The 20,283-nt window shown below is 35.4% G+C and overlaps 2 protein-coding genes across 3 annotated transcripts; one reads left to right on the top strand and one right to left on the bottom strand.

Moving 5' to 3' along the window:
- The first annotated feature begins 5,403 nt into the window (after nucleotides 1–5,403).
- On the top strand, nucleotides 5,404–8,344 carry LOC145039786 (eukaryotic translation initiation factor 2 subunit gamma-like). The gene is made up of 9 exons (XM_078987797.1): nucleotides 5,404–5,577; nucleotides 5,717–5,893; nucleotides 6,038–6,099; nucleotides 6,486–6,598; nucleotides 6,687–6,789; nucleotides 6,861–7,088; nucleotides 7,172–7,390; nucleotides 7,452–7,712; nucleotides 7,791–8,344. Exons 2-9 carry the CDS (start codon nucleotides 5,788–5,790, stop codon nucleotides 8,091–8,093), a joined length of 1,395 nt encoding a protein of 464 aa, XP_078843923.1. The 5' UTR covers nucleotides 5,404–5,577; nucleotides 5,717–5,787; the 3' UTR covers nucleotides 8,094–8,344.
- A 506-nt stretch (nucleotides 8,345–8,850) lies between these two features.
- Nucleotides 8,851–11,453, bottom strand: LOC145039793 (uncharacterized). Of its 2 annotated transcripts, none has more exons than XM_078987811.1 (8): nucleotides 11,145–11,453; nucleotides 10,480–10,721; nucleotides 10,269–10,416; nucleotides 9,957–10,148; nucleotides 9,755–9,883; nucleotides 9,479–9,648; nucleotides 9,255–9,385; nucleotides 8,851–9,127 (listed from the first exon to the last, which is right to left on the bottom strand). In XM_078987811.1, exons 2-8 carry the CDS (start codon nucleotides 10,706–10,708, stop codon nucleotides 9,068–9,070), a joined length of 1,059 nt encoding a protein of 352 aa, XP_078843937.1. In that variant the 5' UTR covers nucleotides 10,709–10,721; nucleotides 11,145–11,453; the 3' UTR covers nucleotides 8,851–9,067. The 2 variants fall into 2 exon arrangements, with proteins under 2 accessions (XP_078843937.1, XP_078843931.1); XM_078987805.1 differs by having other exon boundaries at nucleotides 10,480–10,739.
- Between the last annotated feature and the right edge of the window lie 8,830 nt (nucleotides 11,454–20,283).

Raw genomic sequence — 20,283 nt, forward strand, 5'->3', positions numbered from 1 at the left:
TTTCACCCTTTTTTCCATATTTTCTTCATTTTGACTTTCCCCGAAACCCCGGTATCAATTTTAGCACCCGAAACACGCCCTGAGAACCCCCGAGAAGCCCAAAAATTTTATCTTTTCGGTTTTGAAGCCCTACCTTTGTAGAGCCCGGTTTTCAATTAAGCTTTCGGTTTTCAACATAGAAAGTCATATTTAAAGCCGAAGTGCTGTTCAAATTACTATTTTAACCCCCGGTTAATTTAAGGTGAGTTCAATATATATGAACAGTTGTATGTTATGTGTTATATGTTCTATGTGCTTTTCAATTTTATTATTCTGAGTTATTTTCCCGTGTTATTTTATTCGCTAAGTTTATAGCAAATATAATACCTTTGACCATGTGATCAGTGAAAGGACTTAGATTCACATTCGTACTGGTACGAAGCCTCTGGCCATGTAGAACATGTCTCGTAAGAGAAGGACTTCTATTCTATGGCATTGGCAGAAGGTTAGATAGGAATGGTATGTAGCCTCCGACCATGTAGAGCATGACTCCGTAAGAGAATGAACTCTATTCTATGGTATTGGCAAATGGTTAGACAGGGCTATAAGCCTGAAATCTACCAAAATTTCCATCATAAATTATACGTCTTCTGTGCCATTTGGGCCAAAGCTTTATTGATGCATATCAAGTATTAAAATCGTTATGTCTCATTGATCGTAAATCTTTGAATCAAATCTTGATTTGATATTGAAAGCCTGACATATGATACACATATGCTATTGTTGTTCTTGTTCCCTTTTACTTCTGTCATATTGGTATATATAAGGCATAAGATTATATTGTATCTATTTACTGAATTCACTAAGCGTTATCGCTTATCCCTCTCAATGTTTAACAATTGCAGGTGATGAGTATCCAATATAGTTTTATACTGCAGAAAGATTTAGAATAGTTATTACCATTTTTCTATATTTTAATGTTCATGTATGTATATGAATAGTAGATTACTGGGTAGATATGAAATGTAATAAAACTTAGTCGGTTTGTATCCAATCTTTTGTAATCACTTTATCAATATAAAATATTGTTTTATAAATATGCATGTAGCATGTTTTGAAGAAGTAACTTAAGAATTTTTTTTTTTTTTTTTTTTTTTTTTTTTTTGTGAATTATGAAATTTTGGGTCTTTCATAAATACGAAAGTTGGGGTCTTTCAATCATGGTATCAGAGCAATGGTTTAAGTGAACTAAATATCACAGATTGATATTTAGACTTAAACTGTTGGAAGCTCAATATATGAGCTGATTCATAATAAGTATATGGATACAAACCATTGGAAATATCTAAGTGGGGGATTGGGTAGTGATAAACCCTAGTATTCTAAGATATTAAGTTACTTCAGAATTTTAAGAAAATTAGTTTAAGTGAACTAGAAATTTTAAGAATTTCTAAACTTAAACAAGAATTATTAAGTAAAGATGATACGATATATTTTAGGTTGAATACCTAATGGAGGCAAGCACTAGAATATTAAGAGGAGATATGCCTTATATTCTATTATGTGCTAAATGATAAATGAATATAGAGAGGAGATATGCCTTATATTCTATTATGTGTTATTATTTGAGAAAGCTTAAGGTCTGTTGTCGACCTTGGTTTAGAAAATTTTAAGAATTTTCATAATATAATTTTTCAAAGTGATAAAGAGACTTATGATAGTTGACATCGATAAGTTTATAAATAAACGATTGAGAGATATAGTAAAATAATAAATATGAATTGTTATCGTAATAAGCGTATAAATACCAATAGAGTGGTAATATAAATCTAAAGTATGTTTGATATATAATAACATCTTTGGAAGAAAGATGTGCATTTGAAACACGTTTGGACAAGATAAATGTGTTGGTACAAATCCACAAAGTTGTTCTACCGCTGTTCAGATTGAAGAAGTGATTGTTTAATAGAGTCAAAAGAACCGAAGATGGTAATCAGTACTTCGGCAGTATCACAATGAATTTTGTGCAAGATTTAGAAGAATTAAATGAAGATCAAAAGAAAGGCTAATGAAGTTTTCAGACTTAATAGGCTAAGACTTTGTGATGTATTATGTAGTTCGAGTAGTAACCCTATAAAAGATGTTCAAACTTAGTATTTAATAATACTAAGTGATGATTGACTTCTATCCCATCCTTACAGAAGTTCCATTGTGTGTTAAGCCGACTTTAACATACAAGATTGGGATGGTGAATTGAGTCATTTAGTGGTAAATGGTTAAGCAACTTACTCGTTTAAGTAAGGTAGAATGCTTAATTGAAGAAGAAATACACCCATAGTATCGTATGATAAGAGATGTTGTAGTTAGGAATGACAGAAAACCAAGTTGAAGCTAGTAGAGCTTGCTGAGATACAGCTAAGATGCAGACTTCTTAGGATAGACTCCTATGAAGTAGACTTAAGACTTACTCAGATACAAGAATAACGATGTCAAGGAAGAATAATGAAATGAAAAAAATATACATGATGGATTACATGAGTTAGAAGATGATGCAGGTAGCAGAAGAGCGTTTGTCTCCATGTTGCTAAAGTAAATTTTGGAATAGTGTGTCTTGTAGAGTAGACACTACTCAAGAAATAATTAATATGAAGAAATGGAAGTAAAATTTCTATCGACCTATGGAAAAGTATTAGGATATATTAAATCGAGCATATGCATGAAAAGAATCCTAAAAAGTGAGTATAGGTAATCCAATATATGTTTGATAGAATCGTGAAAACCCTAGTTGAGTCTAGGAGAAACTGTTGTATGTATTTGTTTGAACACATTCATATGTAATAAGTTGTTTTGTGAAAACTTTTGAATGGTGACTTGGGAACTGCGAGACAATACTTGGGACGAGTATGAGTAGGTGTGAATAGTAGTAGAGGCCTATACTACTGGAAGCACATGAATCACACTCGGATAAGGAAAAGTCATAAGGTTACCAAGAAGCTAGTAAATGATTTCGTTTTATTCATGTGTGTCGTTACCTTCGATTCGGTAATGACTAAGAAGACAAGTATTGTTAAACTCTTAAAGAATCGAGTCCGATTAGTACAAATCCGCGAAAGGAGTTAATTGGTTCAGAGAACCATGTCTTATATAGTGACAAAACTTTAGTAGGAATACTGAAGAAGTAAATGGTCGAGATAGTCGATAGAAATATAACAATCTTCATTAAAGAATTGAGCAATCATTAGCTAGAGATGTGACTTGCTATGTGGTGTTACCGGCCACAAGAAATGTATCCGCCCTACTCTTACTAGTTAAATGGCGGGGAGTCAAGTTGTCGTTCAACAATCAAAGAATACTCCAACTAAAAAGGAGGAGGTGTCAAAAGCTAAAAGATGTGTATATCCGAAAGCATGAATTAGAGATACGTAATGTTATTCGTTCTATTCTTAAGCATCCACGTGTTGATCAAACTCTTTTTGTTTTCGCTATTCTATCAGCTCGATTTATTCGATCTGATTCTAATACAAGAGTTTGGATCGTTATGTGTCTTGTGCGAGATAAAATCAAAGGTCATTAGAATATGAACATTCGAGTTGTTGTTATAGTAAAAGTAAGGACCTTATCTTGGGTTTAGTCTATAAACCAAGCAGGAGCAGGAGTGTCCAATGAGAATTGAGTTTTAACTCAAAGATTAGGATCGAATGTTCAATAGAGAATGAAGAGCGGGTGCAAATTTGAACACCGCCCGTAATTAGGAAGTTTGAAGAATTTGACAATCGTTTGGCAAACTAAAAGTTAAATATCGTACATTTTAGATTACCACAAAGGAAGTAGGTTAAAACTCGAATGTTGTGACTAGTAATTTTCTCGTAAACTCTAGATCTACTTACATCTTATTTGATTTCAATGCCTCAGATTCTTCCGTGCCTTATAAATTCACATATTCTTTTCAAAATTGCTTGTTACGCAATTGTCCAATAATTTCATATAGATAACATAGGAAATATATCATTACTTGCTGATAAAGCCTATAGAGTTAGTGTTATAGGAATTGAAAGTTATAATCTTCCTACTAACCTAATTCCTATCTTTGATATTATTCTCGACATGGATTGGTTGTTAAAGAACCATGCAGAGCTCTTGTGCTACTAAGAGATGATATGAATCCCTATCGAAACGGAAGATTCTATTTATGTCTATGGTGAAAATAATAAATTTCTTTCTTAAAAACTCGTAAATTATGTCGAAGGGATATTCTACTTATCCGGCTTTTACAGTTAATACCTTGTTAAAAGAGAAGAAAACTGTGAATGATAACCTTTTGATAATTATCGACCGACTGATAAAGAGTGTATATATTCTCGCCATACGTGAAACGACTCCAATGGAGAAATACACACAAGTATACTTGGATGAAATTGTTGCAAGACATGGTGTGCCACTAAAGATCATTTCCGATCGCGATACTCGCTTCACTTCTCACTTTTGGGCGAGTATGCAACGTGAACTAGGATCTCGAGTTGTTCTCAGCACCGCTTATCATCCCCAGACAGATGGTCAGACGGAGAGAACAATCCAAACAGTAGAAGATATGCCTCGTGCATGTGTCTTGGAGTTCGGTGGTAACTGGGATAAATACTTACCGCTTGTCGAATTTTCGTATAATAACAATTACCACACTTTAATCAAAACATATGAAACATTATATGGTCGCAAACGTCGTACGCCGTTATGCTGGCGTAATGTAGGACAGGAGATCCTTGGAGGCCCTGAAATGATTCAGGACACCACCGACAAGATTCAAATCGTACGAGAAAGAATGAAAGCGGCCAAGGATCGACAGAAGTCCTATATAGAACAGAGAAGACGACCTATAGAATTCCAAGTGGGTGATTTCGTGATGCTGAAGGTATCCCCATGGAAAGACCTTATGCGATTTGGGAAGAAAGGAAAGTTGAGTCCTAGATTTGTTAGTCCTTTCAAAATTATCCATAGAATTGGAAAGCAAGCATACCTGAAGATTTGATAGGTATTCATGATGTGTTTCATGTGAGTTATCTGCGCAAATGCTTGAGCATCTACGATGAGACAGTTCTATTTTCCGAGGTGAAATTGGATAATAAATTAAGATATAATCACTTTTTAAAAAACAATTATCGAGTTAAATAATCAATCCCAAACATTATTACTGGATGCATGAATATGAATAAGCAAAAAATAAATAAATCCAAACACCTAAAAATGTTTATACCATGTCAAATCGAAATCGAAATAAACTTATAAATACTTTAAATGATTTTTTTTATATCATCATTAATTTTATATTTAATCCAAAAATAAAATATATATCACAAAAAGTAGGTTGCTATTTTTTTTTTCTTTTCAATTTGGTATATTCCAATGGACATATAAAACGGGGTTCCCAAGTATGTCATGTGCGACGTCAATGCTGCTTTTCTAATTTCTACTTTGCTGTAGAACCCTGAAACCCTAGCAACGTTACTGCTCAATATTATCGCCTTAGCCACCACCAACACCAATCGTCTAAGGATCGGAGAATCTCTCCAACGTCTCCTCGATTCGGTGTTTCCTCACTCAAAGGTTAGTTCTCGCTTCAACAATTTTCGATTTCTCTAAAAGCAGGTTCGAAATTCGTTAAGTTTCCACGAAAATTGCGTTGTATGTGTTTCTCTGTATGTGACCGCTAAGGAGAGCCTCTGATAGTTGATATTTGATGCAGGCGAGGTGTTAACTTAGGGTTTCTACAATTTGTGTGGCTGAATACTGAAAAGTCCTTGAAGAACAGTGAAAATGTCTCGAAAAGGTTTAATGGAGCAGGATTTGAGCAAGCTGGATGTGACGAAACTACATCCGCTCTCACCGGAGGTCATTTCTCGCCAGGCTACGATTAATATTGGTAAACTACTTAGATTTTCTTGAATGTTTGTTTCTCCGATCTGCTCATGTTATAATCCTATTCCTTTTCCAACTCTGGAGATTTCATCGATCGCCTAAATACCTTACATTGCCTTAACTAGTTTTTTTCTGTCTCTTTCAACAGGTACTATTGGTCATGTGGCTCATGGCAAATCAACAGTTGTGAAAGCAATATCTGGTGTGCAGGTCCGTACTTATTTTCCAGTCTGCTTTGAACTAATTATCATACCACTAGTGTAGGAAGTGAAACAATACCTTGATACCTTCTATGAAATGATCTCTACTCTATAACACTTCCTTGATGTATATAGAAGCATATGAATGGAGCAAGGATTAGTACACTAAGTTCTTAGTTTTATGCCATCTCTTTATCATTATTTCTTTCTAAAAGTAGTCAACATGTTCCCAAATTCATCCCCTTGGTATGAGATTGAGTTTACACTCGCTTCTAGTTGTAAGTTGTAACTAGAAAACCGGTGAATTCAGTTACTTGATGAATGTCTTTTTCATGTTTATTCTCTTTGCATATTTTCTAAAGAAGCTTCTCTAATGTCGTTTTCATTCATATCCAGACTGTTCGTTTTAAAAATGAGTTGGAACGTAACATTACTATCAAACTCGGGTATGCCAATGCAAAGATCTACAAATGTGAAGATGACAGGTGTCCTCGACCTATGTGTTACAAGTAAGATTACAAGCAAATCATTAATGTTGTTTCTTGGCATTTACTATAACATTGTATGTCATTAAAGATGCATCCAAATTTTTCACAGGGCATATGGAAGTGGGAAAGAAGACAGCCCTCAATGTGATGTTCCTGGATTTGAAAACAGCAAGATGACATTGATGAGGCATGTGTCATTTGTTGATTGCCCTGTAAGTATTCCATCATATTTCAGATAATACTAAATCTTTTGAAATGTATATAATGACAATTATTTTCATAGGGACACGATATTCTCATGGCTACTATGCTTAATGGAGCTGCAATCATGGATGGAGCATTACTTCTCATAGCTGCAAACGAAAGCTGTCCTCAACCTCAAACCTCTGAACATTTAGCTGCTGTTGAAATCATGAGGCTCCAGCATATCATAATCCTTCAAAACAAGGTTGATTTAATTCAAGAAAACGTAGCCATTAATCAACACGAGGCAATCCAGAAATTCATCCAGGTCATTTTAGTGTTTAATGTGGATATTATAATATTATTATAACTTGTCACTTTCTACCCTTGGATTAAAATTATTAACTCCAGGGAACTGTTGCTGATGGAGCACCAGTGATTCCAGTTTCTGCTCAACTCAAGTATAACATCGATGTTGTGTGTGAATACATCATAAAGAGAATTCCAATTCCAGAGAGAAACTTCATTTCACCCCCAAATATGATTGTGATTCGGTCTTTTGATGTTAATAAGCCTGGATCTGAAGTTGATGAGATTAGAGGTGGTGTTGCTGGTGGAAGCATCCTCAAGGTTTGTGAATTTTTTTTTTTAAAACTCCAGGGACCAAAAATGTAAATGTGTTATTGTACAGGGTGTGTTGAAGGTAAACCAGTTCATTGAAGTTCGCCCAGGGATTGTTGTGAAAGATGAAAGTGGGAACATTAAGTGCACTCCTATATATTCTAGAATTGTTTCACTATATGCAGAGCAGAATGAGCTTCAGTTTGCTGTTCCTGGGGGGCTTATCGGAGTGGGGACCACAATGGACCCTATGTTGACCCGTGCTGACCGGCTCGTCGGGCAGGTTCTTGGAGAAGTTGGGTCTCTGCCCGATGTTTATGTTGAACTTGAGGTAAATAAATTTAGTAGAAAAATGAGTTTTGATAATAATAATGGAGTGAAAAAGTGATGTAAAGTGGAATGTGAACAGGTGAATTTTTTTCTGTTGAGGAGGTTGTTGGGTGTGAAGACGAAAGGAACAGAGAGGCAAGGGAAGGTGTCCAAGCTGGCAAAGGCGGAAATACTGATGCTTAATATCGGGTCCATGTCGACTGGGGCCCGCGTGTTGGCGGTTAAGAATGACCTGGCGAAACTGCAGCTGACGTCACCGGTGTGTACGAGTAAAGGTGAGAAAATTGCGCTGAGTAGGCGAGTGGAGAAGCATTGGCGGTTGATTGGTTGGGGACAGATTCAAGCGGGTCTTACTCTTGAAATCCCACCTTCCCCAATCTAAAAACACATTTTCGAATTGTTCTCCAGTTTTGCCTGTTGCTGTTTCTACTACATTACTACTACTTGATTCTTGTTATCATCTATTATCTGGTTTAGTTTTTTTTTGGGTAGAATTTGTGATTTGACTTGTTTTGACTTTTGATACACAAAACTTTGCTTGGTGTTTGAAGGGGGGATCATAAGACGTGGTTGTGCCTTTTCCTTTGCTTATATTTTTCTTTTTACTAAATGACGAAAACCGCAAATTTTTTATATTGGTTTGGTTGAGGTTGGCTTGATACATCATATGTCCAAAAAATTTGAAATTGCTTTTCACAACTAGTGTTAAAAATGATTATAAACGTTATCTTGTCCATTTGCTTTAGTCAAAATTGTATATTTCTTACTTGAGTTTAAAGTTTCATTGGAATCATGGTTTCATTTTGTTGCATTTGTACATCCTAACGTCTAGAATCATTTGATTCTGGTTAATTTTATCGTAAAATGTCCATGTACCGTTTTCTTGCAATCATGTTTGATGAGGTTTCCACTTAAGCGATCTTATCTTCACTGATGTTCTTTATTCTCCCTCAACAAAGAAATCATGTACATATTGGATGCATTTTACACTACAAAAATTCTTATATTTTTTAGTAAAGTAAAAGCACCTGAGAAGCTAAGTGTTGCTCATTAATGAAAAATCTATTGCTTATATTCAGCCAATATAATATCAAAAAGTAATAGAAAACAAACATACAAGATATATGCCACATTTCGAATGACACGAAAAAACAGGTGGTGCTTCATTTAAATGGGACATAGCTCCAAGTTATTCTGGTAAAAGACTATTAGCTATCTAACATCAAAGCATGATACAAATAATTGATCAATACAGAAAAAAAATCTTGTGTTCTTTTATCACTACTATACAATTAAAAAATCACTCTTGCATCAATAATGGTCAACTTATTTTTCTTTATTTCTAGCTTGTCAACGCTATGATTCTTCCTTTAGAAAATTCCATGCAAGCAAAGCTGCTCCAACCGCAGGCTCCACCTAATTTCAGACAGTTCATTCAGTCCAAAAAGAAACAGTCTTTATGTATACAACACTTAGTTAATCAGGAAAAGGGAAACTTTTTTACTTAATGCATAAAAAACGACTTAATAGAAAAAGTAATTACCTTTGGCCTAATTGGATGTATCCTTGGGAACTCCTTGGAAACACGATTAATTACTTCTTTTCCAATATCCCACTTCCTATTGGCCTCAAGAACACCTCCAACCATCACAAGAGGACACGTGTCCTTGCCATCTGCCAAACAACTCATATAAATCTTACATCTTTATCTCTTTACATTATTATAAAATAAAATTCAGTTTAACTATTAGGGTTTGCAAAATACACCTTCACCACACAACCCGAGTCTTGAAACAACTGCTTTGACACTTTCAGCCAATTCTTGAACTGCATCAAGTAATATCCCATTTGCAACTTCATCACCTCCTTCTGCACAAGATACCACAACAGGGACCAAAGCTGCAATTCGGGCCCACGATGAGTCAGCATATGTCCACCTATACTCAAATCAAGTTTATGTATATCAGTAATAACATCATAACAGAAATTTCCTAAAACCACAAGATTCTATCTTTATCATATAAAGATTCAAGAAACATATACCCAATTAGTTCATCTGGTGAAGAGAGTTTGAGTTCTTGCAGGATGCTGGATGTAAGCTTTGTTTGTGGGCCCCGGCCATCATAAGCCCTTATTACTGATGTCAATGCCATTGCAGCTATACCATATCCACTACATGTACATAAGATACATCTTAACAAAAGTAGGGTTAAATGCAAGAAATAGCTAAGTTTTTCAAAACTACCTTCCCCAATCACCTAATACGGGTCCCGCACCAGCAGCTCGAGCTTCTCTTCCATCTTCAGTATATCCATAAGTAATTGTCCCTGTTCCAGCAATTAATACACAGCCATGAAGCTTTCCCATTGTTCCACTAGCCATGGCAGCTACAGCATCATTGTGGACAAAACATCTAACATCATTCGGGAATATCTCTCTGTGTAGATGAAGAAGAAAGAATGAAGAAACATCAAACTCCAAAATCTATGGAGGTTTTGTATTTGGAAAGATAAGATGAAGATGATGGATTGATGTAAGGGGAAATTAAACACCAAACCTAAGCCAATTTAAGATTCTTTCCTGGTCTGTTGGATGATTAACTCCTGATACAGCTAAACAAACTGCTCGAACTGAAGATCTGGTAGAACCTGACTTTGAAAGAGCCTCCGCCATAACATGTTCTAGCGTCTCCCTTGCAGCGGTTTCTGTCAAGTACAAGTTATAGATGCAGAAGGTGTTGAGAGAAAGAGAGAGGGAGAAAGTAGTACCTCCGACGCTGTTATGATTGGAGCAGCCAGCAATAGCACGAGCTAGGACTGGAGGAGGGTCGGGCGGAAGACTGCCGTCGTTGAAAGGGAACACAGGCATGCATATACACACCGTCGAAGTAGTCCCGCCGTCCAATCCGAGAATCAGATCCTCACCGCCGCTCGCCGGAGCAATACCAAGCTCAAAATCCCATATCCCCCCATTTCTCTCCCGTTTCATCGCTTTCATCAGCTACTACACACTAAACCCTGGCTCAAATCTTCATGAATTTCATAAAATATACTCGGATTACAAACAGGAACATGACGAAATTGTCTCACCTAGAGCGTGAAACAGCCCTACTACTATTTTATGTTAATTATCATGAAATTTTCTAACTGCTCGCCATAAGAGAATCTGGATGGCGAAAAGCCCAAACACTAACGACCAAGAGAGACTAAGAAATTATAGTTTATTGATGACCAAACACATCATTATTTTGAACTTAATAAAATTAGATACCAAATTGGAAAACAATTGGCTACACTTTCGAGTTTCCAACATCTACCAATAACGATTATCAAACCAAACATTGATCGGATGAGCAACTACACTTCAATCTTTCAGTCGACATGAAATCATGAATACATGTGGATGTGAATTGAAAAATAGGGAGAAAGTGTACCAGATAAATAGTAGTAATTTCTTAAGAGTCTTCACTTGTTCGTCGATCTTGGCGGGTTCTTTTCTTCGTTATAATTTCTGCCGCTGCAAATTGACCACTTTGATGTTCTTGAAAGCGGTTTATTTTGAGTGTGTCTTGTTCTATAAAATCTTTGTGATTCGCGAATAGATAATTTTGAGCAAATATTCCGAAGGGAGACAAAATTGCAAAAATGGTGTTTGCCAAAATTATGTCACTTGTTCAAAACGAAAGCTTGATGCCTCGCTGTTTCAAAATTGGATTTTCCATTGTTTTTGTCCCTCACACTAACTTCAGTCCATATGCTCTATTACCTGCAATATAAACATAAACAGGGTATTTTCGTCTTTCCACCTCTATATCATCAATTACCGCCATATTGAATGATATACACAGTTAATGACCCTTCACTCTACCCATTAAACCCACTTTGTTGATCGAAAGCCCTAATCGTTTCTTGAAATCCTGCATTTGATCATCAACTTCAATCGTAAGTTCGAATTCACAAGTATGCTCCAAATGTGGGAAATCAGGCCAAGAAATCAGTGTTTTGATGCAATCCGAATTTACGGTAACGTACTCTGTTTCTTACATATTTCTTTGAAACAAAAAAAATCTTTTACAATCCATATAAAGTAATATATATATATTTTTTTAGTTTGGTTCATGATTTTTACAGAAAGATATCCCACGATGTTCAGTATTGAGCTCCATCATGGAGAGAGGTTCACAAAATTCCCAAGGATAAGCTGCATTGAAGGAAAATTAGACCACGTTAACTTGGTAGACATGGATGAGTTCTATGTGCATGAGTTGGACGTGGTGATGTTGAATCTTGGTTATGAGGTACCACTAGTCATTTACTACCACTATCAATTGCCAAATGGAGATTTGGAGTTTGGTCTTAGAGCTCTAGGGAATGATGTTGATGTACTTAGTCTTGCACAGTACATTGAACATCATAAGATCATCAAGGTCTACACTGAACATAATGAAACTAAGTTACTTACATACTTTATGTCTCCAATAGTTAAAACTAGGGTCATAATTGAGGAAATAGCAGATAATGTGCCCATACCAAAATCAAATTCAATAGTGGTTGATTTGCATCCTGTAAACCAAAACCAGGAAGATGTCCCAAATCTTAAATTGTGTTTGGTAAGGTATGAGACACCCGAATACAATTCAAATAAGAGATTGAGGTTAGTTGAAGGGAGTCAATCATGTAGTAAGAAATTGTGTTTCAACTTGGAACACACTGTAACTGTTGGTGATCAAGATGCACATGTTGAAATTGGGAATGAAGGTGCAAATATTAGTGATCAAGGTGCACCTGTTGGTGATCAAGATACAAAAGTTCATGATCAAGGTGCAAATCTTGGTGACCAAGAAGTAAATACAAGAGTGTTTGATACCTTTGACGACCAACCATTTCAATTTGAAGACTTTGATCCTTTCTTTGATCAATATACTTTTAATGATGGTAATGATCAGAGTATGGGAGTTGGTGCAGAACTTGGCACAAGACTAGGTGAAGTTCAATTTGAAAGTGAGGGAGTTTGTGAAGGACTTGGTGAAGGAGGTGGTGAAGGGGGTAGTCACGGGAGTGAGGAAGATAGTGACTTTCTTGAAGATGAAGAAAATTATGTAAGTGATATTGAGGTGGACATGAGTGATTTCTATATGAATGTTGATGTAGATGTTGAATATGCTGACAGAGAAAAGAGTGTTGAGACTGAAAAGGAAGATGTTGATACTGAATATGTTGAAGATGTTGAAGTAATTGATAATGATGAATGTGACTCATTAGGTGAAGATACTGATGATGAAAGGAGGAAAGCAATATTAAAACAGATGGTGAAGGAGAAGAAGTGCTTTCTTGGTGAAGTCCATGCAGTTACTTTTCAAGTGGGTCAAAAGTATAAAAGTAAAAAGGAAATTAAGGACAAAGTCAACAAACTTGCCATTGAGACTAGAAGGAATCTTGGCTTCACAAGGCTTAGGGTTGTGTGTAAAGGTAATGTACCTGATGTAAATGCAAGTGGGGTAGGTAAGGGCAATAAAATGAATTGTTCTTGGTCAATGCAAACTTCAAGGTCAAAAGATAGTGATTATTGGTATGTGAAAACTTTATTGGACAAACATACTTGTGTTCAAACTAGAAAACTTAGGGCTTGCACTGCGAAGTATATATCTGCAAAAATCTTAGACATGGTTGAGTCTAACCCTACAGTACCCCTTCAAAGCATTCAAGACCAAGTTCAAAAGAGGCTTCAAGGTAGTAAATGAATGGTTTATTTTTTGTAGTTTATGGACACACAACTTCTGACCAAGTTCAGAAGAGGCTTCAAGTTGGTGTGTCCATATGCAAAATTATGAAAATTGCAAAAATGGTCCCTGTGTTTGGCAAAATTATGCGAAGTATATATCTGCAAAAATGGTCAATGCAAAATTTATGTTTATTCTTCGATTTATTTTTTGTAGCCTTTATGTTTTTCATCGAGAACATTCTAATTTCTCTTTATCATAATCATATGATAATATTATCATGGTATTATAACGAAGGTTTGATACATTATTAGAAGAATTTGTAGCAGTCATTTATGACATAGATCGAAAATTTCTAGGGTTACTGTAGTCGTTTCATTTTCAATCTGTTTGATGCTTCTTTGTTGCTGATGTTTATTTGTTTGTTGGTACTCGCTTGCTATTGCCGTTAGTTCGTTGTTGCTGTTTGATCTCTTGCTATTCGATTCATTGCTTCCGTTGGTTTGTTGTTCTTCTCATTCTCAGATTGCTTATCTATTGTTGTAGTTATTTATTCATTGCCAACATCACTGGAAATGATGATTTCCTTCAGTCAATTAGTACTCATCTAGATGGAATGAATTATACATATTGGAGTTATTGTCACACCCCCGGGCAAGGCGGAACATGCTGGGAGTGCGACTAAGTTCATGGATCATAAATAAATTGAATATATATAGCACAAGTACAAAGATAAACAAAACAATATTTGTATTCCATCATTAAGTTTGAATACATGTTTCTTACATATAATAATAATAATACAGTAGTTGTCTTAAATAGGTAAACAGATAACAAAAACTAGATAGCTAGGTCGTCTGTATTCTGTAATCAATCTTCTGTCTGAACGCTTGTGTAATGATTTTCTGAGAATATATGTAAGTTTGAGGGTCAACACAAAGGTTGGTGAGTGTCACAAGTTTTCTGAAAATAATAATGCTTTTAAAACGATAAAAAAAAGTAATGCCTTTGTTGTAAGTAAAACCGTGTTTGGAAATGTTTGATAAAGAGAAGACTAAACTGTGGTTTCTAGATAATGAAATCTAGTTAAAGTTTACAAGGACAAAGTTATACGGATAACGGATAAACATACATACAGATATACAAATAAAGTTATTTGCCAAGATTGTACTTAACAACCGCAAATACGGGTAAACGGATAAACGACAAGTATATTTGATAGGCATACACATAAAAGTGTACGATACTTGTTTAAACAGTTGGTAAAACTTAGTATAGTGTACACAAGCACATGTATGAGCCTAAGATACATGTTCTAAAACTTGTATAAATATATAAACCTATATATTTTTGTGCACGTATGAGGTAAATTGAAACTACCAAGCTGATAACTGTATATACAGTCATATCACATTTATAGTTAGATTGTATATGTTATTTTTATTAGTTGTATTATTTTAACAACATAACATAGATAAATATTGATGTTTTAAAACCGGGATGTGTTGTTGAGAGGTCGTGATCTCCGGGATTACTTCGATTTCCTAGTTAAATTTCAATATATATTAATATTTGGACGTTATTTAGTATTTTGATTAAGTATAATAATTTCTCAAGATTTGGTAATTCCAAATTTATTTAAATAGTTATTTTAAATAAATTTTCAAAAAAATTAATTTATTATTTTCCCCAAATATTTAAATAAATCCCAAAAATTATTTAAATTGAAATCAAATTAATAATTTCTAAAAATTATTCAATCTAAGATTAAATTAAATTAAGTTAATAAAATAAAATAAAAGAAATTGATTTATATTAAACTTTGGGTTTAATTGAAAAGATTTTTCCAAACTATGGTGGAATTTGAAACTTTCAATTGGAGTTTTATTAGTTTAGGATTTGTTTTGAAAACAAATTTGAGGGAGAAGGGCTTAAACTGTACCATTTCGAAGTTGAGGGGCCCTATTTAATTAAACTGTATGGATGTTTTATTTAATTCAGGAGGTGGTTACCTCTTGATTCCTACGATCCCGAACGAAGAAGACGAAGAAAGAAAAAAAGATATTGATTCTGTGATTGTTTTGCGATACAAGAAGGATTAGGTACGGGAATAAGGAGGTGGAGAAACTTACGGGGTGGAGTAACAGCAGCAAGAGGCGGTGATGGCGCTGGTTCTTGAAGCTACGACAAAGGGTAATGGAACCTCTTACGGCTTCGACCAAGAAGGGAGCGGCCCTTGACTGGGAAGGGAAGCAAGAGGAAGAAACCTTTGGAATTCCAAGTGAGAGACCAAACTCTTTTGGGAAATCTCACTATGGGAAGGCTTGATACGCGTCGGAAAGCGTGGAAAGCTAAATCCAAGATAGTTAGGACCTTCGAGATTCTTGCCGGAATCGGCCCTGTAACTTACAAATTCAACCTACCCACGAACTTAGTAATGTACATTTTACCCTCCACGTCTCGAACTTGAAAAATTGTCTGTCCGACGAGACTCTTGTAATCCCACTCGACGAGATCGAGATAAAAAAGAGCCTCACCTTCGTGGAAGAACCGTAGTGACCATGGACCGAGAGGTCAAGTGAACGAAGCAAAGTCGCTTCCCATTAGTGAATGTTCGCTGGAATGCCAACCGAGGACCTGAATTCACTTGGGAGCACGAGAACTAATCGATTAGGAAGTATCCCTACTTATTGGATCGATTATTCATCTACTCCTTTACCTAAATTCTAATTTCGGGACGAAATTCCCTTTAATAGGGGGATGATGTGACAACCCGAAATTTTCATTCGTACAAACTCTAAAGTCAATTACTTCAATTAAAAGTCAATTACATTTTTTTTATAAATGTTAGCCAATTTAAAAGTCCGTTTGAGTGTTATAATTATTTATTCTTCAAACGAACGAAGGAAATGAAGTACTGTCTCGGGTCTTGAAGTAGCAAACCCACCCAATGCACCCTCATAAAGAGTTCACGACCAAACTTATAGAGTTTGGGCCGTACACTCTTGTGTGGTCATGAACTCATGCCTTAGGCATGAGTTGACTCCCCAAACTCCTCATTTCTCACTTCCACCCTCAAGTTTACTCCCCGTTCTCTCTCAACTATCATCCCGTTCTTCGCCTGATCTTCCAAAAACGTAATTGTTTCTCGACTTGATTTGTTGTTATACCTTATCACCTCGTGTTTATACATCATTTCATCCATTCATTATTGCTTTTCAACTATATCTTCAAGTGTTCTTCAAAACACCAAGAACACCAAGAACACACTAGTGTTCTTGGACCTTAAGCACCCAATCGAGCTTCTATCTTGTAAGTACACTTGCCCTAGCTTCTTTGTGATTAGTATGATCTTAATAACACTTGAAAATCATCAAGAATCATAAGAACAAAGGAGTTTACGGCCAAGGATGTTCTTGGGCCGTAAACCCCTCTTAAGGTGGCTAAATGGACCCTAGTTCCTTCCTAAGCCTTAGATGCCAACCTTGATCCTTCCTAGATGTGTTTAAGACCTTAAATAGCAATCAAAACAAGTCCCCATAATATTTTACGGCCGTGAACACCTAAGGAAGTGGTCCTTAGGCTGTGAACTCTACAAGGTAGTGTTAGTGTGCCCCTAATGCTTTCCTAAGGCTTGGACTTGATCATCAGATGCTTAATCATGACTTGTAAGACCTCAAAACACAATTTGGCACTTAGTAACATGATTTTATGGCCATAAACTCATGGGGAAATGGTCATGGGCCGTAAAATCCATAAGGAGTGGTCCTTGGGCCATAAACTCCAATGCCATGTCATACAACCCTTAGATGCAACCCTTTGGTACCTATATCACTTGATTCAAAGTGTTTACATGTCCTAGGGTGTCTTAACTTGATTAATTAGTTGTTAAGTGTCTAATTAGATACATATATGTTTCTATTATATGTTAACTAGGATTATTGTGTGTGTTCAAGTCTTCACTTGACACCTAGCACCTTGTCCAACACTTCCGAACAAACCACTCACTACAGGTGAGTTCATACCCCTTAAATAAACCTTTTAAATGTTTTTAAATGCTTTTATGGGGGGAATACAAGTTGAATCATGCTAGTTAGTATATCAATCACATGTGATTAATAACTACCATACAAATGGATTTACTACACTTTTAGCTGTTTTACCAAACAAATTACTTCAAATGGCTTCCTCAAACGTGTTTACATGTTTGAAACTCTTTATCAAACTGTCTTACATACTGTATGTTTCCTTTCAAACTCTGTTACAATTGTGTTTCAAATAAAGGTTTCCTTATACTTAAAATTGTTCTTATCAAACAAACTGCTTTCAAATCATTTTACAAACTGAAATCAAGTCATCATTTCTTAGTTATTAAACTTTTTAAAGGTTTTACAAAACATCTTTTATACTTTTATATTGTCAAATGCATGCCTATATATGTATAGTTATAGAAGTAATGTTTAAAGGAATTAGGACGGCTAGCTCACTTTATTTCCTTTTCCTCATTGGGATGTGGCATTAGGGTATCGGTTATTCGTCCGAATGTCGTCTAAATATTAGTTATATATTATGTATACATATATAGACATAAAAGTTTCATCAGTTAGTTCAGTACCTTTGGGTAGCAAAGACATACTTAGGTTATACACGTACATTACTAGTAGCTATAATACATATAGTTAGGAGATACTACTTACTATTCCAAGTACAAGGAATCACACAAGAGTCAGTTCATTCATGAGTCTATACTAGTACAATACATACTATATGAAGAGATACTATTACATACTATTACATAGATACAATACACGATAACATAAGAGAACACTGAATAATGAGAAACAGGGAGGAAGATACAATACACGATAACAGAACAAACATAACAAGGTGCTATAGCATGGAAAAATTACATGATCTAACTATACCAATGAATCACTAACGCATTGTTCTAAACAAAAGTTGATAGTTATATTGGGTATACATGATCATAATAATGTGGATGTTCACGACTTACAATCATTGAAGGGGTCGCGTTTGGTTCTCAGAATCTCTTGACAGGGGAGCGTTTAGTATGTGATCTAGCCATCACATTATACCTTAATACTCAATTAAGGCAATTAGTACAATAGTAGTCACTTATTACAAATACTACAATACTTACATTTTACATACGACAAATACAAAAGGATACAAATCTAGTTATTATATTATTATTACCTTTACTTTGTGTCACATTCACATAATCGATGAGGTAGATTAGATTTGAATAATAATAGTTGTACAAGGAAAAACCTTCACTTATGTAGAGGTTCATACTTTCAAAACAGTCGGGTCTTGGTAGAAAGCTACTTTCAAAACAGTCGAGTCTTGGTAGAAGGCTACTTTCAAAACAGTCAGGTCTTGGTAGAAGGCTTCTTTCAAAACAATCGAGTATTGGTAGAAGATTACTTTTTATACTAGTAGGGAATATGGGATTTTCTAGGGTTTTCAAACATTTACAATTACTTACAAACATTTTCATACTTATACAAACTTTCCTTCAAACAATTACAAGTCTTTTCTTTACAGTTTTACAAATCAAAGACACATAAATACTTATGAATTCACCAGCTTTATTGCTGATACTCGCTTTCAAAATAACTTGTATTCTCAGGTCACAAATAGACAGGTACAACGACCAGGTTTTGGGAAGACGAAGCGGTCAAGACTTGTCTTTTATTTTGAGTATTCATTATGTTGTTTTATACTATGAAAGAACACGCTTGTATTAAAAATTATACTATTAATGCAATGGCTGATGTTGTTGCTTGTTTACTACTTTACATTGTTGTGATACTATACATGACGTCCTCCGCCCCAAAACGTTTCCTCCGTTCTCAGTTTTGGGGTATGACATAAGATATCATCTGAAATCATATAATAACTGAAATAAAAGTATTTATTTTACTTTAGATGCACTAAAACTCAATAAGTCAGATTATCACATGATTCACGGTGAATTGGCCGACTATAATTTTTTCCCTAAATTTCAGGATGTCACAGTTATGTTATGAAGAACTTCCTGCGTGGGAAGAATGTGTGGGGCTATGTCACTGGGACTAAAGCGAAACCCTCAGTGCCTCAAACTGAGAATTTTGATTTGTTGGTTGATGCTTGGGAGACTGATAACTCCAAGGTCATTACTTAGATTAACAATTTTGTTACTGAGTCTATTAGTATACAGTTGGCTAAATATGAAACAGTAAAGGAAGTTTGCAATCACTTGGAGAGGCTATATACTCAGTCCAACTTTGCTAAACAGTATCAGTTAGAATATGATATCTGTGCCCTTCAATAAAATGACTGGAGTATTCAATATTTCTATGTTTCTATACCTGATTTGTGGGATCGACTGGCTTTTATTGAACCTAAAAAGTTAAAATATTTTGAGCCTTACATTTCTAGGAGCGAAGAAAAACGTTTGGTCCAGTTCTTGATGGCCTTGTGTTTTGATTTTGAAGGCTTACGTGGAACGATTCTTCATCACTCTCTCCTTCTATCAGTGGATTCTGTTGTTCATGAGTTGATTGCTAAAGAGACTCGTATCAAGTCTTAAACAGATAAAGGGTTTAAAGCAACCGCCATTCCTACTTCCACTCCTCCTGTGCTTGCTGTTTCCTCTAATCAGTCTCGACAAACTTCAAGGGTTGTTTATGATGAGTATGCATTCTGCAAATAGAAAAATCATTGGAAAGCTCAGTGTCCATTGTTAGTCAACAAGGGTAAATCTGGGGAGCCTCAGTCGGGACAACAAAATAGGTATGGTCAACAAAAGTTTCAGCCACGTTCATCTGGTACTCCTCCATGGACACCT

Source organism: Lactuca saligna, chromosome 1, assembly GCF_052625555.1.
Source record: "Lactuca saligna cultivar CGN05327 chromosome 1, ASM5262555v1, whole genome shotgun sequence".
In the NCBI taxonomy this organism is placed as follows: domain Eukaryota; kingdom Viridiplantae; phylum Streptophyta; class Magnoliopsida; order Asterales; family Asteraceae; genus Lactuca; species Lactuca saligna.